At 41.4% G+C, this 22536-nt stretch overlaps 2 protein-coding genes across 3 annotated transcripts; both read left to right on the top strand.

Moving 5' to 3' along the window:
• Positions 1 to 4037: 4037 nt before the first annotated feature.
• On the top strand, positions 4038 to 10363 carry creb3l3a (cAMP responsive element binding protein 3-like 3a). Of its 2 annotated transcripts, XM_035646998.2 has the most exons (10): positions 4038 to 4214; positions 4530 to 4646; positions 4845 to 5088; positions 5862 to 5995; positions 6535 to 6645; positions 6739 to 6845; positions 8156 to 8224; positions 8409 to 8493; positions 9008 to 9101; positions 9628 to 10363. In XM_035646998.2, exons 1-10 carry the CDS (start codon positions 4194 to 4196, stop codon positions 9942 to 9944), a joined length of 1299 nt encoding a protein of 432 aa, XP_035502891.1. In that variant the 5' UTR covers positions 4038 to 4193; the 3' UTR covers positions 9945 to 10363. The 2 variants fall into 2 exon arrangements, with proteins under 2 accessions (XP_035502891.1, XP_035502892.1); XM_035646999.2 differs by lacking the exons at positions 4038 to 4214; positions 4530 to 4646 and adding an exon at positions 4714 to 4747 and having other exon boundaries at positions 4828 to 5088.
• A 6898-nt stretch (positions 10364 to 17261) lies between these two features.
• Positions 17262 to 20512, top strand: rxfp3.2b (relaxin family peptide receptor 3.2b). The gene has a single exon (XM_035647000.2). It carries the CDS (start codon positions 17997 to 17999, stop codon positions 19197 to 19199), a length of 1203 nt encoding a protein of 400 aa, XP_035502893.1. The 5' UTR covers positions 17262 to 17996; the 3' UTR covers positions 19200 to 20512.
• The last annotated feature ends 2024 nt before the right edge of the window (positions 20513 to 22536 follow it).

The raw sequence follows: 22536 nt of genomic DNA, 5'->3' as shown, positions 1-22536 counted from the left end.
TAGAGATAAAGACGCAAGTAACGTTGTTGCGAAACACTCATTGTTAAACATATCAGTGAAGGATAATGTTCAGTCACATTGTGAACATACAAACATTGTTGAAGAACACTATTCATGCACAACATGTTTTAAATAAATCCATCTACTAAATGTCACATCTGTCAGCCAAGCTATTGTGCCATGGCCACACCATATTCCCTATTATTAAAACATGGAGCTTCTCATTTTTTTTTCTCAGAGGAAATTAGTTCCCGGGATTTTGATTTCACATTATGCATGCCACCTAGGAGGCCTCGCAGTACAGCAGCTCTCCGCTCAGAATGGCATTTAGTGTAATGATTGGCATTTGGCCTTAGGCATCTGTAAATCTCAGTACAGTGTTGCTTTCAGAGGCTCATTAACATAGCGTATTTTTCTCCCCCCTAGCTTTCAATGAGGAATATGTTGTCATCTGACCCTCATTTCCGATTTCTGGAATATGAAACAGAGCAGAGAGTAGCCTTCAAATGAGTAATTCATAGTTCTCTGTCAAATGTCACATCAACTCATCAGCTACAGGCACTATCTGGGCTCTGGTGTATCCAATCTAATTCACTCATTATGCACATTTAGCTTATATTTACACTGCAGGTATTTCATCACTGCAAGGATCAAAATGATCCATCTCAAAGATGTCCCTCCAGAATTGATGGTGAACTTGTCTGACATTGAGAAAAGTAATAAAGAAGATGTGACCGTTACAGTAAGTCAAGTACCTGACTGTAGCCCCCCCTAGACACCCTCAAATTAATATTTCACAGTGCTGTCAGACAGCTGACCTTATAGTTTGAAGGCAATGTCTCCGGGGGCATGTGCACACCACTACAGTATGCTCTTGGCATTCATGCATCCCAGTCCAGCCACCACTCACACCCACCTAAGAGAGACTCACTCAGCTCAATGTGAGTTTGTTCTGTTGGGTAACTGTTCCTCAACATAATACACGAGTGGATTTATGCTGGTGAGGGAAGCTGACCTGGGATTGCATTGATAGTGTTGATTTGTTTTTCATCTTCTTTTCATGTAGCTGAAACACTTATACGACTCCTGGTATTGTTTGTCTTGTTTTCATTACGGTAGTACATTGTTACTGTCTGTACAAAATGTCATGGTACTATATCCAAAAATTGTTGAGACAACCATTACATATAATTATATCGCCATTCTTAGAGCCAGCACACTGCAAGGATCTTAGAGTAAATCTTAATTTCCTTCTACATTTATCACTTTGTTGTATACATTACATTAATACTGCTGCATTTTGAAATTACAATAAAAAAAAGTTTAGCTTCTAACTGTGAAGGTTTAACTGAAATAAATGCCAGAACTCCCCCTGATTGATAAACAGTCTGTTACAGACTGAGTGAAGTTATATGTTCTTGGAATCAATGGCACACAAACACACACACACACACGCACGCACACACACACACACACAGTGAGAGTTATAGGAAGAGCGAGACAAACTGGTGGCGGAGGAGACACTGTCCCTATCTGACTAGGCCGTCGATGACGGAGAATAATTTGAGTCCATGAATCATGACCACAACAGTTTCTAATTGTATGTAACTCTGTTTGTATCAGACACTTCTTTTCATGGAGCTTCTTTTCGGAGCTGAAAAGCTTGTGAAGTCATTACAGAGATATTGCCCTTTGAAACCTTCCTCCAACAGATAAGAAAGCAATAATGATTATGTAATTCCTCCTCCTTCATGAAAACCCAATAGTCTAGTCCTGGCAAGACATTACCCTGATGTGTCAGCTGACAGCTTATCATACCCATCGCATTTCAGAAGACAGATCTGGAGGTGTATTTAAAGGCGTATTCGCTCTTATTACTGTCGCTTCTCCGCAGCTACTGTCGCTTCACAAAGGTTTCCTTCACCACAGCCTCCACCTGCAACATATGGGCTGTAGCTAGAGTCAAATGGTTTAGCTTAGTATTAAGACAGAAGACGGGGCAAACAGCTAGTATTGTTGTTTCTGAAGGTAACAAAATTCAAATCATATCAGAGCACCTGTTCAGGTCACAAAGTGGAGCTTAGTAGTAGTAGATAAGCTCCACTTTGTGACCTGAACAGGTGCTCTGATATGATTTACACAGGAGTGCTATCAATCTCATCATCTAACTCGTGAGCTTATTTCCCAAAATGTCAAATAACTCTTCGAAACAGCCTGACTTTTAGGAAAATCCTCTTTCCAATCCTCATATGCAGAAAGCATCTTAGATGACGTTTTGTGTGCATTTCCTCTTTGAATGAAAATGAATGGCTCAGGCTCAATGTAGCCTGGCAGCTGAGGATTTGCCGTGATGGGTGGCTTTGAGGATCGACATATCCGTGACCAACCCCTAGATATCTGGAAGCGACAAGCAGACGAGTTCTCCAAAAAGGGGACAGCTCAAGGTCTGACAGGCTGTCGGCCGAGGTACAAACAGGTTTTCAAGCCCCCAAACAGTGGCAGGTACGGGCAGAGGAGAATATTTGATGAGAGTTAATGATAAAAAAACATACTTAAAAGGAAAGATAGAATACACAAAACAAAAACAAACGATAGCCTTGTTGGAAGATTTGAGTACTAGCTCAGCCAAGTAACTCATGGCCAAGTCAATCAGGGCCTTGACACTGATTCTAAAACACACAGGCAGCCGGTGACGGGAAGATAAAATAGGGATGATATGATCAAGCTCTTGTGGTCTGGTTGGTGGTGAATGCATTGTGAACACCCTGGAGGTGTGTAACCATGCTTTTTGTCAAATCTGCTTTACAATAATCCAGGTGAGGAGTAATAAAAGCATAAATCACTCTCAAAATGTTGATGAGCTCATTCTAGATTAACTGTAAGTGGTTAGTCTTTTAACATGAGACTGGGGAGTGATGTACGGGTCTAAAATAACTCAGAGGATTTGAACTGTGGGTACCACGTCCTGAACTAGAGAGATCAGAGCAGGCAGCACTTGGCCATGAGTGTGCTCGGGGTCTATAATAGGGATAACCGGTTTGGAGGAGTTTATAAGCTTACAGATGTTCTGGTACAGACAGGCAGGCATGCAGGCGGCAGAAAATCCATACGAGAAAAAAAAAGTACTTCAAGAAACACGAGGGAACAATAGCACGAGCAAACTCCAGGGAATGGAACTGACGCCAAAGGTTAAGACTGGGAGGACAAAACTGACAACTGAGGACTGGGAGCAGAGACATAATACATGACAAAGGCAGGGATAACTGGCCACAGGTGAAAACACAAGCAGTCGGGACAGACGATCACAATAAAAAAGAACAGGAAAACAAGACAAAGACAGGAAGTAAAACAACCAAAAGGCACACAAAGAAATAACATACAAAGTAAAACATGAAATAATAATAGACACAGTTTACTCAAATTTTTTGGGGTGTTCCAAAAAAAAAAACTTTTTTCGAAGGTGTACCTTAGAGGGGCAGATCATTACGTATGTTCATGTTATTATGCTTCCTTATACAGTACTTTAGGCTGACAAGCCACAGGCTTCTTCCTCTACAAATAAATGATTCACTTAATAATCCAGAAGAACTGTCATTACACACACATATAAAAACCATGTGCAGTTACATATTTATTCATTCACTATAACAAACATCTACAGTCACATTTTCAGTTAACCAATATGATTTGAGACACACACGTAACATATAAGGATGTATCCAAATTTAGTAGAAATGCTGATTCTTATATTTTGAAAACCAATGTTGTTGACTTCTAGGTTTTCTGGAGCCTGGTGGTTGAACACTCATTGTGTTATGAATATATGCTAAAGGTTAGAGCTATCCTTACGTCAATACACTATCAAAAAAGTAAAATGAAAAGAGACAACGGACTTTGACCTCTCTGATGTTTTTCTTGTCGTCTGTCTCCAGATTGATCCACTTGTGAATTTCCTTAGCCGTGTACCACTGCCTACCAATCAGATTACATCTCATCCTAGCCAATAGGGGCAAAGCAGGCGAGCTGGCTGGGTGTGTTGAGTTGGAGTTTAAACTTTGGACCCGAGAAGAAGAGCTGAGAGACACAGAGGAGACTCTCAGTAACAAAGACAAAGCTACTGCACAACAAAGAGATTTGGCTGGATCTTTGTTGTCTTGAGGGCCTCTCTCGTGTGCCAAGCAAACAGAGAAATTATGGAGCACTACCCAGATCAGGTAAATCTCGAAACATTGTCTTTTCACTGTTTGCCAGTTAGGGGTCACTGGGGCAGCCCCGCAGAGTGAAGTTCAGACTCGGGAGGAATTTAAAAATGCATCTGAATATTAAATCCTCCTAACTCTACAGACAAACGGCTATTTTTGAATTGGCATCGAAATCATTACTCGTAGCAGCGGTCTTACTCTTACTCATAACAGATATCTGCTCAGATTAGGGGACAGGTGAATTGTTGCCAGTAAAACAGGAGTCCCAGCTGTGAGTGACATAAAACGTCCTGTGTGTTGTCATTAAGTGTCATGATCTCATTTCAGGGTTGTGATGGCATTGAGCTGCTCGACTGGCTGTTTGATCAAAATGATGGAATTCTCCGTCATGAAGAAGCAGAACACCATGGCAACCATCACAACTGGCCAATCCAAGACACGAACGTGCGTGAGAGATCTCTAATGTCACTCACACTTACCGCAAATACATGTTTGCTTTCTATCCACCGTGTTGTTCATCCTGAGCATGCCAGCATACTCTGGAGGTCTGTGACTGATTTTGAAAGACTGTCCCGTTTCTTGCTGTGTTTTCATCTGACACAGACAGACTAATCACAGCATTTAGGCCTCTTTGCCCAGCAGATGCTGCAGCCCCCCGAACAGTCGGACAACGACTTCCTCAATGCCCTCCTGAGTGGAAGTGAGTCTGTGTCAGGCTCGCCTCTCTGGTCCCCATCTCCCAGTGACAGTGGCATCAGTGAGGACCCTCCCTCAGACCAGATGGACAGTCCGCAGCGGCCTGAGAGCCCACCCGTGGACACCCAGTTCTTCAGTACGAGGCCACAAACAAAGGCAGCCCTGGAAGCCAATGTCTCCATTGACCTCAGTGAGTCACAAATATCCACAAGAGACATCTTCACAAGGGAACACATTACAAGATAAAGGGGTGCAACAGAACATTCAAAAAGATATTCAGTAAATTATCATAGAAGAGTAAGAAAAATAGAAATAGTTGTCTTTTATGCTTGAACATTAAATTGCTTATCCACATTAAGTCTAACTTTTCATAGATCAACTAAACTCTCCAAAGTCAGAATTTCTTACTGATTACACTATATTAGATAATGTACATTAATTAATGTTCACAAATGATATAACATATGAAATTATGATTTAACATAGACATTACAAGAATTCACCTACGCACACACATACATAAATACATACAACACCATCTTTATATTTTATATTTAAAGAGCAAGAAGAGGAAAAGAGAGAAAAAATAAGGGCAAATAAATAAATCAGATGCCAGACGTGGTTGAATTTGGACTTTCAGTCACAGTATCTTCTGGCTACAGTCCTGCACATGAATCCCAGTATCACAGAGGATAAAGTAGGATATCATATATTATTTGAGACTGTGTACAAGAGAATTCCAAATATCAGTGACACTGACGTCACTGCTGATTAAAAATCAAAGCACACACGTCGAGCACTCAGCAGAGTAATTGTATTTGAGCAACATTCAAGCTCCAAATGCTTTCTTTTTCTTTTTTATATACATCACAGAATCCAAACAATGACACTAGCATGTCTTATTAATGTTTTGGTTTGTTTTGGATGTTCTTTTTGTGTATTCTTGTGTCTGTGTGGGTGCAGACGGCTGGGAACCTGGATTCCCAATGGGCAGGCCAAGGATTACACAATATCCATCTGATGTACACAGACCACATCTGTCCACCGGCTTCCCGCTAACTGTCAAAGATCTGCTTCTGTCTGGCACACCGGACCCAGTAAGTGCTTCACGGTTGTGGCGGGAGCTCGACAGACTCAGTGGGGAGGGGGACATAGCCGTTGTGGGGAGAGCAGTAGGGTATTTTGGGTGTTTGAGTGTCTTTATGTAGCTGCCTGACTCCGGCACACAACTCTTTGTTACCTTTTGAGTGCATTAGTGTGTGAGTGCGCATGGGCACTTCAGGGAAAACAAGTGAGTGACTACACATGCTGAAATCACGGATGCCCATAGGGACGAGGCCTTAGGAAATCAAATCTAATATCCAGCACACTCTGGGTATTGATCCCATCTCCCCAGCCCAGTTTAACAAGATGAAGGACACAGTGCAAGTTAGGTTCCCACACCATAATTCCACTGAGGTAGCCATGAAATGAGAGTGATGAGGGTGGCCTGATAGCCTGCTCTCATGTAACAGCTTCCTGGGAAGCTCTTGGGAGAGAGAGAGTGGGGGCGGGAGAGCTTTGGGGACCACAGAATAAACTTAATCAAACAGCAGTGATGATGTTTTCAATATTAGTATTCAAATCTCACCACCAGGCCCCACAGCCATCCCAACAATCTATTCAAGAGCTGATTCTCAATGAGGATGAGAAGAAGCTTTTGACGAAGGAGGGGGTGACTCTGCCCAGCCAACTGCCCCTCACAAAGGTAAATTGCTCCAAACAATTAAAACAGTCATGGGCTGCTTTATTCTTTTGGGGCTCAAAATGAAAAAAAAATGTCGCCTTCCCTCGCAATCAGTATGAAGAGAGGATTCTGAAGAAAATACGGCGAAAGATTCGTAACAAGCAGTCGGCCCAGGAGAGCAGGAAGAAGAAGAAGGAATATATTGATGGACTGGAGAGCAGGTGAGATTCTCATTTATACACGAGTGACGAGGGAAATGAGGATGGTTTTGTACGCTTTTGCATGTTAACTACATATTCAATATGATTTCAATTACTGATAACCATTTTTCCAAAGAATACTGTGAATGTTTTGTTTGATCTCCCATTGTTCCCTGAAGGTAAACCTCGGTCATTTGATTTCAGTACATGATGGAAGTCACCTTGTTGCGTCCCGATGCACCCGTGTAATATAACTATCACTTTGCCATATGTCATCCTCCATCCCTCCCCATGGTAACCGTCTCTATTATGAGCTGTTAAATAAAAAGAATAATAATAATCTTAAAAATGTAAGCCTGTAGATACTTGAAACTTGCTTCAGATATGTAATCCGTTTTATCATCAGTTATCATGAGAACAAAGGGGGAATCGAAGCGGGCAGTGATACACGCACCCGTCTTTCCTTAGAGGACAGGAATATAGTGGTCGGGATTGAATGCTATTTCAGAGAGTGATATTTCTCAAGCAGGATTAAATGAATCGGATAAGGGAAGTGAATATGCTTTTGTCTTGCATATCATTCAGGACGGGAAGCAGGATGGGGCGACTGCTATAAGGCATGGAAGAGAAGCATTTGGAAATGCCCTTTGATAAGACTTTTAGCGCTGGATTGGTGAATGAGATAAGGGGAAAGGGGGGATCAAAACATCACATTGGATCCCAGCCAACAAGCCATTGATGCACTTAAGTGTATAATGATGAAAATCGATGCAATAGCAGATTAAGGCGTGTCACGTTGTGAGAATGAGCTGGTGGAGCTCAGAGATACTGGGAGAGAACTGGGCTGGTGAATTAGAAGGGCATGCGCAGAACACTTCTCTGAGCTTCATTTCGTTACCAGCATTGCATCTTACCAACTAGGTGAAGAACGAGCGTGAGGCCTAAGCTACTACAGTAACTTGACTGATAAACTATAGCTGCATGGACAGCTACCTTTATAAAGTAGCAAGTCGATGTTATAAACATGAGGGAAATGATGGCGGTCAGGGATGTGACAGATTTATATTGAAAAGAGAAAAATGATGACGTCAGATTGGTTCTGCAGGGCAAACTATGTGATCCCACCATTTGTAAAACACCCCAAGCACCTTTTTCTGCATTGTTCTGGAGAGAAAAAAAGCTTTTCATATCGGGGGTTTTCTAATCACAAGTTTCACTCATATATTTAACCCTTTTTTTGTAATGAAAGAAAGGGAGATAATCATATTTTTGTCAGTGTGAGATTTCACCTTGTCTTCTGCTGTCTGCCCACTGTGCATTATCCCCTCCAGGATGGCTGCTTGCAATGCTCACAACCAGGAGCTCCAAAGGAAAGTGTCTCAGCTGGAGAAGTGCAACACGTGAGCGGTTTTAAAATCTTCCCATTTCGTTGTCTCCTGACATGTCCTCACTCCGAAAGGGCCTTGAGCAGTTTGCCTTGCCCTCTTCTTCTTTCCAGACCCTTGGTAATCCAATTATTTGAGTCTTTTCTATTCTCCAGTTTTTTCTAACCCTTTTGTCTTTCCTTCCCTTTTGTCTCCGCAGGTCATTAATGGAACAGTTGCGCAGGCTGCAGGCTCTCTTCATGAATACATCTAACAAGCCGGCCCAGACTGGGACATGTGTACTGGTACGGACGTCCTCTGTGCGTGTGTGCCAGGCAGATAAATCATCTGCCCAGACCCTCCATATGACTCATTTTTACAAAAAAGGAAAAAGAAAATTTAGAAAGACCTTTGTGAAAGACCAATTTAAACATGTACGCAATGGACAAGACTTCACAAAGGACACAAACAGGCACAGTCCCCATAAAGACAAATACGCTGTTTGAACACACCACATTTGTTGCCTTTGAACACAGCAGTGGGAAAAAGAACAAGACTTGGGGCAACGTCAGTGGAGAAGAAATTCGAAAAAATTGTAATCCATAAAGATGAACAAGGCTCAGCTCCTCTTCTGAACATTGTAGTCTGAAAGCATATTCACAGATGCAATAGCCACTAGCAATACAAAGCTCCAGTGCGGAGCACAGATTTTGAAACGCCAACTTTTTTTCTGACCTAAACGCAGCATGAATTATATATTCCCTACTTGTTCTGACTCCCTTTCTCCGTCCCTTGTATTTGATCTTTTTTCTTTTTTAGGTTCTTCTGCTGTCCCTCTCACTAATCCTGTTCCCCAGCATGAAGCCCTTCCCTGACAACAAGGTCAGCGAAGGAGACTTCAGTCCAGTCAGAAGTGAGTAACATACAGCACCAAATAGATTTTTGTGTCCAGCTGTCAGCTAATCCCGAACTTCCCTGTCATAGTTGAGGAGCTTGTTAGAACTGCAGCCTCACCCACAGCGGGAGACGCTCTCACCTGCAGAGCCTCCCAGCCTGCGCCGCCTGTCCGAGGACTGTCATCCTAAACACTTTAAAGATTAGAGCCAGCGCATAGAGAACCAAATTCCACGTGTTACTATTACTGATATTAGACTAATGATCTGTCAGCAGCTTTTGATGAATCGCCATTAATTATTGTAATTATCAAATTGATTGGCACAAACCCACAAAATCAAGGCGAAGTGAGTATGTATGAGGATTTGCACAGTGGCAGGAATGTAATGAGTTCCTATAAGCTATTTGACAGTCATGGGAAACGAAATGATTCTGCTCATTCCCTCGGTGCTAAAGATGTAAGCTGGAGTCTTACGTGTATTCAGGTTTTATGTATTCACGAAAAAAAATTAATCCGTTTTCCTCAATGTCCTGTTCTCACACAGTCCAGTCACGGTCCCTGCAGAACCTCCAGGCTTCCCGAGTGCTACGTGTCATCGATGCCCCATTCTCCAGTGAGGACGAATCAGAGCCCCTGCACCGGCATTTCCCAGGAGACCAGGAACTGGAGGATATTAACACTCTGATGGGAAAACTGGGAGTGAACCAAGAGAGGTCCCGTTTAGAAAGCGTGTCTCGAAACAGCAGTCAGATGGAGAGAGTGGGCCATTTCCACGTAGACCCCATCACTGGTCACGTAGCCACTGTGACCTTGGATCCCCACCGCTCTGCCAAGCTGCGGCCACATGCTGATGACATGTAAGACAAATTAAAAGAATCGTCCCCGCATTCCCTGTCCCCCCCCCCCACTGTTAGACACACACAAGGAAATTAGGTTTTAATCATTCATGTTTTGCCTTTAATTTATATTCTGTCTTTATGCCTTTGCCTTTTTTATGATACCATTTTATATTAGTACATGGATTTGAAATCTTACACTGAAACTGCCTGTCAAGATAAACTGTGCATCTTCCCTGGCTTTGATAAAATGCCGGTGTAAATTCATGTGTTTGTGACTGTCAACACTGGGAAAATAGAGCTGTGATGGACTGTACATTTTTGATCTCAGGAGATAATTAGTAAAACGTTAAAGGATTTTGAAAGCCTGCTTTCAGTGGATAATCGCTTGGTTTAGATACATTCTTGGATAAAACTGCCTCAAATAAAAGATCATCAAAACGAGATTGGTGGGACCATTATTTTCTCTATCAAGTTTTGGAGATTGAATTATAAAAAAGGGACTCAAAGCACAAGTTGCAATGTTTCCCTCAACAGCGCTGCAGAGATGTGATGTAATGAAAAGATGTGACAATGTTTGATCCATTCATCAACATTTAAGGCCTGAATAGTTCCACTTGACATTTTCTGTGGTCGGACAGACATCAAGGGAGAACCAGAGATTCAATTCAGTGAGTGAATGATCCGCTGCGGAAGGTGACTGATCATTTTTTGACAAGACAAAATAATAACAAAACAAGAACAAACCTGCACTGATTTCCGGGAAGACCTTCTAAAACTTATTGCACATTTCTGACACATAGATCTTTTGATACAATTTCTTGCAGTCAATAGAAATCAATCTTTGTGATCTTTTGTTTTGACAGGCACATCTTCAAATAATCTGCAGCTTTTACTGAACCTCAAATAACAGAATAAGTTGGTAAAAGATATTGTATTTTGATATTGTAACAGAAAATGGGGAATTTTTATTTTATTTTCCCAGTAATATCTTTTCTTAACCTTTAACTTCAGCTTCTTTTTGAAACTCCTTTATTTAGCTGGTACATTGAGCCAGGGGCAGGCTGTCCGGTACTGTTGGTCTGCAACCACATCCGCTCTCAGATGATAATTGGCTGAAACTGAAACTTTTAAAAGTGAGTGCAGAACCAGACTGTTCTTCGTGGTTGTCATGTCCTGAGGGCTTGAGTTCACAGCCTCACAAGTGGCTCTGTTGGGCTCTGGCATTTTTATCATGTTAACTGATGGCGATGTCATTCGTTTTGCAGGTGTTGATCAGAAATGTTGTAGTATTGTGTTGAACAAGCTGAAATTTTGACCCTGAAAATGGCACAAAGTCAGACAGTCACCGAAATGCTGATGAAATGATTCAAATGAAACCTTTAAGGGGACATGAATGTGTGAACAAAATGTTGATGGCCACACATCCCTTAGCTGGATGGATATATAGAATGCATATAGTGGGTTTGCCATTTTTTTGTGCTGTACGAATGATCAGTGAGATACCCTATGTAGTGGACTCATTGTATCCAACAATAAATCTTGAAAAGTAGTCAAATATAATAAGAGCAGAGCCGCATCACAACAAGATTTCTACACATTTATTTCTACATTGAAAGAATGTACCCAAAAAGTGAAATTATGAAGTGTAAAGGAAAACATATTTAAAATATATCATGGGATTGTCCGACCCCCCCTCCTGTGACAGTGGCGCTGTTACCGGCGCATAGGAAATGACCCGGGTAGAGTCCCAAAGTGTTTTTGCAGGTAAGTTCACGACTGTGTATAGTCCACTAGAATTCCCTAGATAGTGAGTCGGGGGTAGTGAATGAGTAGGTGATCTCGGACACAACCGATGAGATTTCAGTTTCTTGATTCCGGTGAACAGGAAGACACACAGCAGCCACAATCGTGAAGGATTTGAAATGCATTCTGAAGCACTTTCTTTTGAATATTTAAAACAAGTGCAATTCTATTAACATTTTCATCCCCACCACTGAGTGATTATTGAATCACCTGGATCCTTCAAGCTTCTAGCTGGAGGGGTTCTTCTTCAACCAGTTAGACAAAGCAAAGCACCTTTCACTTCGTTAATGGTTGACTTTGCACTGGCCTTTTCTCAATTACTTTACATGCTTGTTTGATATCAACTTCCAATTCAAAGTAAATAATTATGCCACCGTGACTTAAACCTCATTGTTAGGTCAACATCAGCACTTGGATAAAAGTACTCAGTACATTTCATAAACACACACAATATGTTCTGTGTCAGCGTGGTTGTTGGACTCATCATCTCTTTATCTCTGATCCCCACCCGATCTTTATTTGACTCTATCTGTTTGTCTGGCTTTGTCTTTAATCAGGGTAAAAGTCTCTTGACCATCAGCGTCTTTAATCAGCACCTTAACCCGTCTCTTTGATTGAGTCCTAACGGAGACGGGCGGCCTCTACACTCAAGTCGGCTCCCACTGAGCTTTGTTCTCCATGAGGGAATGACGGGTCGACTGAGTGGGCAAAATAAAGAATGCCCTCATCTTCTTTCTTTACTTCATCAACAAATTGGCTTTTTCTCTCAAGGTTGTGTCGCAGACACGGATCAACTCACTGTGCTGCTGAGCACCTCCAAACTTTGGTATTAACAAAATTGTGAAGGTGAATCAATATCTCACTATTGCAAGAGCAACTCAAGTTTCAGGTTCTTTGATTCTTTGGTTCTAGAGTTTTTTGGATGCACACTTGTTGTCTATTAAAACTGTCATGTACAATGTTTTGCTTCCATAACATATCTTCGTTCAGACTAGTGAAAAGAAAATGTCCAAAATACACATTTAGATGTTTGCAAGGGTTTGCCAATTTCTCTAGATTACAATGTCCTGTCGTTTTCTCAAAATAGTTTTTTTTTTCTCATAATCATAGAAATCTGTATTTGAGCAACACTTACACACACACAAAACTTTCCGATTTTATTCCTATCTTAATCTTAACACTTTTATATAGGGATTTGTACAGTCATTGCTTGAGTTATATAACATATTATTCTTAAAAACATTAAGATTTTACTTTGACTGTTGACAGTATTTTATGCTTTATGGAGCAATGAAAGGAGCTAAAAGCCTTTGACTCTAATATATTGACAAATTGAAACAATAATTTTGAACCTGGTCTGAAAGTGTATATCCAAATATTGCATATTTAATTAAATAACACCTTTGCATATTCAACCATACTATTTCAGAAACCTTCTGATAAAAGAGATTATTGTCTTACTATAAGTACTGGGAAAGTATCATGGTGATATCTATTAAACATTTTACCATATTCACCCATTGTGTCTTTCATAATTTAATCTATAACATGAAGTAACATATGAGATGCATGAAATGTCATTAATGCCTACAGGACAATCCACTACTGTAAAATGTTGCTCATACTTTAATTATGTTGTTGATGAACTGGATTAATTTTAGTAATCAATATGTTAATCATAATGTCAGCTGCATGTGACTCCCTGCCCAGGGCACACATCAGCCCGGACAGGACAAGTGATGTTGCCCTGTAATAGATTAACTTTGTCATCATAAAAGGTCTCCATGAATTACTTTCACCAAAACTAGAAGGCCATCATATTTCATCTTTGTGGGTTCTGAGAACGTTTCCCTCTAATGTGGATTATTTGTACAAAGTCAGCATAACCTGTTTTCAACAGTTAATTGTAAGGGCATAAGTGACTAACTTGTGAATCAGAATGTATCCATGTATATTTTAAACAGAATATGCACACATCAAACACTGGTGCAGCTCACGACCAATATGGAATCACTTATACTTTAACTCGTTATAATTCATTTCAAACACTAGAAAATCAAATCAAAGAATAAAAGCTACGGGGATTAAATGCGTCATGACTGCATTTTCCGAAGCACAGAATTGAATCAGCACGTTCACATATGATGAATGATGTCCAGCCTGGTCTCTTTGTAGTATTTCCTGTTTAATTTGGAAATCATCAATGATTTTATTGTTGTTTTACTTCCTGCTTTTGTGCTTTTTTCTGTTGTCACTTCTGTCTTATCTAATTAATCCTCAGAGTTGATTGAGCCTTCCAAATCCATAAGACAATAATCTTAGACATTACAAATGAAAAACGCAATATAATAACAAAAACACAAGTGAAATGAAAATGGAATTTAGTATTCTCTTTGAAACAGGAGTTCTTTTTTGGAAAGTTCCACTTTGTTGCTACTCAAACTATGATCCGTGCAGAATAATTGCATAGCTGTTGTGTAATCGGGCTAAAGGGCAAACTATTCCAGACAGACAATTTGTGGGCTCATCTAAATCTAAATCATCTGAATGTGGCTGATGAGCCATTAATTCAATTAGTTTAATCAAAAACTTTTCCCACGAAGTTATTGTTTTGTGCCTATTTAAGTAAATTAATAAAATTGGTCTCTCAAAATGTAATTCGTGCTCTTAATTCACAACGATTATAGAGTCTTTAATTGCATGAGTTATTTATATATATGCCAATTTTACAGGGTTAATTTACAATTGTTAATCAGTGCAGCATGAGTCACTCACAGCTAATTTGCTTGTTTGACTGTTAAAAGTACTGTGATGCACTTTTCCTCATTTGTGAAAACAGACTGGCCTTGGACAGACGGGCTTTTAGTTTGAACTTGACAGAATGCCAAATTTATTTTCTGCACGTTCAGGTGATCGCCAAATTAATGAAATTGCAACTGTCCCCACAGTCAAAGTATGGCATAAATATAATCATTGTTATCGTGCATCATTTCTATGTTTCCATAGACAGTTGTTGCAGCTGTTATTTTGTCCATATTTGGACAAACACCTCTGACAGCACATCTTTGCTGAAGGATGAGAAGTATTGTAGCCTACAAAAACAACAGTTGGTTGCTTTAAAAGCTCGTACTGTACCAGGTGGAGAAATGTAAATACATTTTGAAAGCACTGACAGTTTGAAAATCACTGAAGGTCTGAAGTCACTACAATTATTTCTGCCTCTGATCACTATGTCACTGGTGGGCAGGAGGATGACTGTAAAATATTAACCTCACTGCGAGTACGAGGCATTTTAAATCAGCTTTGGATCCAGTCACCTTAGCCTGATGTATGGCAGTTTAGAAGTAATGTGTAACTGGCATACTCTTAGATTTAACAAGGTATTCTAACATAAGCAATATCTTATTTTAAGTATATGATGTATATTTGTGTTGAACAATTTTCCCAGTGCTTCCCAGGATTTGGACTGATTCATGAAATGCAAACCCATGCAGCAGTTTCTGATTTCCATTTTCTGTCTGGTTTGTTTACTTCTTGCCTTAGTTGTAATCTTCTCGTTCGTCACTAAATTGCAAGTTAATACATAATAATATCCAAGATTCCCGTGGGATTTTGAGATAATCCTTTATCCATTTTAGATGTTAAGTTGGATCTGGATGGACGTGTGGATTACGGGTGGTGAGTGTTACTCAACACACAGTGCAAACAAGTGAAGGTTTCATTGACCAGGCAGTGTGTCCTCCCAGCTGCTGGCTCCCCTCGCCACTGAATGTGAACCCAAAAAAAAGCTCAATAAACAACCGTGTCAGAGATCCTTACAGATACCACAGTCACACATCTCTGTGTGATCTCCTTCGGCAGCAGAAATATAGGCGCTCAAAAACCAGACTTAAACCTAGGTCTGCACTCAGGTTTCAATATGAACTGTATGAAACAAAACAGTTTGGAGGGCAAAAATAAAGGAATCTCGTCCTTGCAAGTTCTTAACAGAGGACAGAAACAAAGTTGACAGGAGTTAACAAAGAAGTTACAACACTGAGTCGTTGTGGAGCTGATAGATGAATGTTTGACAGCAGAGTTGTATCGCCAGAATTTGGGCCCCACACAAAATATTAGCATGAGAATCGGCAATCTGAAATTGTTTTTTCTACAACCTGGACTACTAATCATTCTCATGGGGATGGTGACTGGGAGCCAGAGCCCGGCTCTGTTAACTGGCAGCTGTGCGCTCCAGCAGAAATCAGAAAAATGTTACCTCTGGCCCCTCCGGGACACGATGCGTCCATGGAGACAATCAGAAGCCCGGTCACAGTGACATCAAAACATATCCTTCTGATCAAGCTCTCGTTTTTAAAAAAAAGGATGAATAAACGGTCAAAGACAGTCTGTTCGGTCAGACTGGGGTCAAAGAAAGAGACGCTTTCTGACAGTTTGCTCACTCACTACATTCAAATTTGTGTGTTTAATTAGGACCATCACCCTGGCACCCCAACCTCGCATTCACTTCTGTTCAGCAAATAAAGAGTGACACAAATAGCCATTTTAAACAGAAGACCCCCTTTGTATGTTTACACTGAACAAAGCAAGCCGGCACAATACCACCCCCCTGGGTCACTCTTTAAATAGCAAGCGGCGTTCCAGAATCAGAGAGGCGTCACATATAACACAGCATCACCACCAAGTGTGACATACATTATAGATGCGTTTGTTGGCGTAATAATATAATATAATGTCTAAAAGTGAGGGACAAAAACATACCACGTGTTTACTGATATGCTACAATGGATACTTTCCGTCAGCAATTAATGATCTTTGGAGCAGCATGATGAAAAGTGGTTTGGCATGCGATGAGATGTCAGGTACAGGTCAGGTAACTGTACATCCCAGTTTGGAATGCTTAGAACTGTAAACCAGGCAAACTGTCTGTGCTTGAGCATGTGGAGGTTTAGGGATTGTTAACATGACAAGAACTGGGTCAGAACAGATTAGAACAGTGCAGTTGTTTTTTAATTATAGTTTTTTACTCCGACAGTTACAGGGAGGGATTACTTTGGGAAGTGAGATTCCAAAAAGACGTGAAACCAAGCCAGGGTGACAGACCAATTATTTTAGTTGTAGGATGAGTTGGCGGCAGCCATTAACAGGCGCAGTGCATTGTCCCTCTAAATGCTATAGCTGGCAGTAACAATGAATACTGAAGGAAAGTGAAATTTGGTAACACAAATGTGATTTTACAGCATGCCATGTGTTAAAGGAAACATACAGTTCGGATGATATAGATATAGAAGGCAACCTCAAATGTAGTTATTCTAACAACCATGATGGTAAATCAGTTAGAGCTAGACAACATTCTATAATCAATGCATCAGGGGATTTTATACAATGAATAGAATTAAATGTTTAATAATGTTTTTCTAATTTACTGCCGTATGACTTTATTTCTATATTTACTTTTGGTGATTTCTGCAGCAAAACCTAATTGTATTTTTTGTTTGTAGCTTCATTAATATAGATACACTTGTTTTTTCTGCTGTATTTGAAGGCTTCCCTCCTCTGACCCTGTTTCCTTTCTGCATGATTTGTGATTTGAGAAAAAGGGACATACTCCATAATGCAAGACTGCTTCGTCCTGTTGACGTTCGCACTGAAAGATTGCGCTTTTCAAGAAGCCTCGGGGTCCCTGTAGTGTTTCATTGTGTGTCTTTCATCCCTCCCCTGCACAGCCTCGTCGTGCAGAGGGGAGAGCATCACACACAGGGCTGTTGGCTACAGTCGAGATTGGGCACAGGCGTCCTCCCGGCACACTTGCTTCGCCTTTACGCGCACCAATTGTCTACGACAGCTTCCCTTTAAAAACCGGGGCAGCACAAATATGAAAGAAAAAATCCGAAAGTGCCGGTGTCAAAACACATTAAGCTTTACCTATTGCGGACATGCAGGCAGACTCTGGTGTGGCTGCAGCTCTCAGAGAGAGAGAGAGGGAGAGAGAGAGAACACTCGCTCGGATCCTGCTGGAGAGGAGAATAGCGTCAGTCGCGCGGCTGCGCTTTGCGCGTTCACGTGGAAACCTATAAACGGACGTGGGGGCTGAGGGGTTCTGGAGAGAGGAGAGGAGGATACTCGCGGCGGAGGAGAGCATCTGTAGAGCGGCGGGAGACACGACAGGAATGTTCAGAATGACTTTGACTGAAACTTTTCTCCTCTCTTCTTTGTAACACACAGCAGTTCAACTTCGCCGTCCACAGTGACATGTGAGCGACAGAGTCCAGCCATGCAGCTGAATAAGACTGGAGTTCAAACACTGGCTCCGGAGCCGTGTGAGCAGCACATCTTACAGGCGGACAACCCTGGGAACTCCATCAGAGACTCCACCGGCAATCTGTCGCTGCACTGCTGGCTGCAGCTCCTCACCAGGGAATCTATCATGGAATTTCAAGGAGACAGCTCGAGTCTGGTGGTGCGTGTGATGATAGCGTGCGTCTACTCCATAGTCTGCGCACTCGGGCTGGTGGGAAACTCACTGGCGCTGTATCTGCTGCACTCACGTTACAGGCAGAAGCAATCGTCCATCAACTGCTTTGTGATGGGCCTGGCGATCACAGACCTGCAATTTGTTCTCACGTTACCTTTCTGGGCCGTGGACACAGCCCTGGACTTCCGCTGGCCATTTGGCCGGGTGATGTGCAAAATCATCAGCTCTGTCACCACCATGAACATGTACGCCAGTGTATACTTCCTCACAGCGATGAGCGTGGCACGCTATTACTCCATCTCCACTGCACTGAAGATGCACAGCAGGCGCACAGCAGCTGCCAGGGCCAAGTGTACGAGCCTGGGCATCTGGGCTGTCTCTCTGTTGGCCACTTTGCCTCACGCCATCTACTCCACCAGTGCCCAGGTGTCAGATGAGGAGCTCTGCCTAGTGCGCTTTCCAGACTCCGGCAGTTGGGATCCACAGCTTCTGTTGGGTCTGTACCAGCTGCAAAAGGTTCTGCTGGGCTTCCTGATTCCTCTGATCATAATCACAGTCTGCTATCTACTGCTGCTGCGCTTGATCCTCACCCGACGAATAGCCGGTGCGGCGGGCACCGAGACTGAGCAGGGTCGGCAAACTCGTCGCTCCAAAGTGACCAAGTCCATTATCATCGTGGTTCTGTCCTTCTTTCTGTGCTGGCTTCCCAACCAGGCGCTGACTCTGTGGGGAGTGCTCATAAAGTTTGACCTTGTGCCTTTCAGCAAGGCTTTCTACAATGTGCAGGCATATGTCTTCCCCCTGACTGTGTGTTTGGCTCACACCAACAGCTGCCTGAACCCTGTGCTCTACTGCCTGGTTCGCAGGGAGTTTCGAGCTGGTCTCAAGGAACTTCTCCTCAAAGCCACTCCGTCGTTCCGGAGCCTGACCCATCTGCTGCGTCGCAAGGCCAAAGTGGCCGAGGCGCCACCAGTCCTGGTGCTGGTCCAAATGGAGGTCTGACCAGATGACTTACTTACTGTGACAGAGCAGCTGACGGAGTGAATTGTTGGCTGGCAGAAAAAAAGCTGCCTTAAACACCATTGATCTGGAACTATTTATCATGAGGGTGCGTTCATGTAATCCCCTGTCAGCGCAGAAACCTGAACATAGGTGTGACTTTGAGAACAACACCATCATAAAGGACCACCCATTGGTATGCGCCCCACTTTCACTGCGAGCTCCAGGATTCACTCTTTCTGCATCTGACAGGCAACACTCTGGTAAACTGTCACAAATATGTATAAATGTCAATCATTAATGAGATTTAAATAGTTGCAGCTCTAAGGCACATTTCAGATGAGCTCAGTTCAGTCTGATAGTGAACTAAAAATAATCATCGTTTTATGGTTCAATCCTGTACAATGTGTGATACAGTAAAAGCAAAATAGAGAAAATATAATTTAAAATATGGTAATTTAAATCATAGGCTTACAGTGTGCCGTATTTGCTTCATATCCAAAGACAATAATGGCAAAGTAAATGAAAAGCCCAGTGGTGCACAGTTGTTTAAAAGTGAGAAAATAGTGAGTACTGGACAACAATTATGCAATTTATAGCCTGCATGGAAACCAGACCAATCTGCACATCCATGTTTCTATCCGTCCTAAAACTGGTCTCGCCAATCAACAGAATTTACCTAAAATGGAGTGGGTTAGATATAATGGCTGACAGTGGAGGATTAACAATAACAAGTGAAGATTTGTTGAATCCACTACATAAACAGTATTTAGTGAACTGGACGGTACATTTTTACAGTGCTCTGCGCTACGTCACATAGCTAATTGCTCTGAAAGGATGAAGGTCTGTTCTGCAGCCGTTGAACAAGCCCCTGGGAACTTGTAAATTAACTGAAAGGTTCCAGACCCATTCAGGGAAATATATTCTGCTAGGAACAAAGACTTGTACAATATTTGTTTTGTTCATTGTCTTTGTGGCAAGTTTCCTGCTCATGAAATTGTGAAAAAATATACAACAAAAAAATCAATAAAAAGCACAAGAACTGAAACACATTTCCTATCCTTTCCTACCAGGCCATTCATCTGTAAAAATGTAGCATTTCTCAACAGGTCCGTCCATTGATGCCAACGCCAGCCGTTCCTTCTCTGTTCACATAACAAAATGTAAAACGAATGTGATAATGTGATCTGCTGTAAATATGTTGTCGCTCTTTATTCTCTGATGACTGTGACTGAAATCATGGTCGTTTATAGAGGACATTTGTTGATTTGATGTTTCATTGAAAAATTGCATGGACTTAAACTATGTAAATGAAATTCAGTAAAGAATACATTAAAAACACTCAGCATGAACTATTTGAAATAACTGGCCAATTTAGGGTAAAGAGAAGCAGAAATAATGGTGATGCAAAACATCCCACTGAGAAAAGTGCAACAGACGGTAGAAGGAGAGAAGCATACTCATCCCGCTGTTCTTCTATTGTATTATTATTTATATTTAATTTTATGATTCAGTGTTTGCACTGCATCTTTTCCATCACTCACAACATCGGCACTGCGCAGTACAAGTAATCTTTGAACAAAGGCTCTGCCAAAAGAATGGCTGTCAGATAGAAGGAACGGCTTTTCTTAATCCTCTGATGAGCTTGCTTGAAAGATAGAATTAGATTTTCACTTTTATGCAAAACAAAAATAATTGATAACAAAGTGAAATCAAAATATTTTGACAAATACTTTTTGTGTTATTTATTTGGCTTAGCCTCTTTTTGTGTTTTTCTGCAAAATCGGACCAGTCGACTGGCTGAATTGTGTGCATGGAAATGAAATGATTATTGTTAAAGCCAAGGAGTCACTGTCCCCACTGGTGTGCAGTCATTTAATTAATTTACTCATTTGTATTGATATATGCAATACTGAAATATGCAATGAAAAGAGCATTCAGGGATCCGTACATATGCATATAATTTGATTTCAAATCAGTGTAAACTAACAGAGAAACCTGGAGTCTGGCAACATTCTAAGCAAAGAAGTGGCTATCGGTTGGATTGTTTGGCTCGAGGCAATATGTAATCTATCTGCCATGGCTAGTCTGCTGTGTGTGCTATACTTGAAAGCAATCTGGGACATACACAATGCACAAAGAGTGGGAAGCGAGGGGTCAGCAGGAGCCCACAGCTCATCTTTTAACCCCAGGGCCACTTGTGTGTTAATCCGAACATCCTGGGAAAAGATATTATTTTCAGCTAAAACCAGAATTAGTGACTTGCGTAGCCTTTGGTCAGCACAGTCGTTCACGTTTATTGTGTGTATCCACAAATTCACAATAGTCAAACTCTATCTAATTTTATTTTGAGCACAGATTCTGTGATCTTACTGGACAGAGGTTTTCTCTAACCATAAAGCATCCTGCTTGGTGTATAAAGAAAAAACTTCTGGAGAACGTCAGAGGAAGCCAATGTAAGCGAAAAATGTACAGCAACTGAGATGATGACTATCAACTGTTGCACTGCGGAAATAATGCCTCCTGCATGTTCTACCGAGACGCCACATAATGTTCTGGAAATGTTCTTGTTGGTGTGAAAGATTCTGACTCGGACAATCTCCTGCTGCTTTTATCATATGTGGAAGGAAAACTGTGGAAGATGTCTGGACCCAATTTTACGGACATTTTCTTGATATTTTTGTTTACGAGTGTATATGTGTCCTGAGACAGAAATTACCACAGAGGCCGATTTGAGTACGTGAGCAGGTTTGTGTGCTTTATATCTATGGACACATCTCGTCACCACGATAGTGTCGCAACTGTGGAAAACAGTTATGACATTTTTGCTGATGTGTAGTTGGCATCAGAATGAAGGCCAAGTTCAATGATGGTCTGAGCCATGAGTATTTGGTAAGTCGGGCTACCACGGCAACCACGTGTTCTTTTGAATTGAGACAGAGCCCTTTAATGGTGTCACAGATGACATCATTAAAGGTCACACTATGACTTGGCAAGAACTGCACTAGTAAAATGATAATGAGCAGGGGCCATAGATACATTTTTAAATATATATGTGTTTGTTCTTCACAGACAGCCGCCAAGAAGAATAGATTATTGAGAAAATTAGAGTTAATATTAACTACAACAGGTCAGTTGTAATCAAACAATAACTTCTTCCTACATTTAGGATGTGGAGCAAAGACCTCTAAACCCTCTGACAATAAAAGGGGAGAGATATATGGCAGCACATGGAGGATTGGCTGACTGAAAGGAAAGCAAAGGCAGCAAAGAGACTTTGAGCTCTTTTTTAATTATGGCGCTGCCAGGTTTCACTTTTATATTACACTTGGAACTCTCT

The sequence above is a fragment of the Scophthalmus maximus genome, chromosome 13, assembly GCF_022379125.1.
Source record: "Scophthalmus maximus strain ysfricsl-2021 chromosome 13, ASM2237912v1, whole genome shotgun sequence".
Lineage (NCBI taxonomy): Eukaryota > Metazoa > Chordata > Actinopteri > Pleuronectiformes > Scophthalmidae > Scophthalmus > Scophthalmus maximus.
This window is presented reverse-complemented; position numbering and strand designations above follow the sequence as displayed.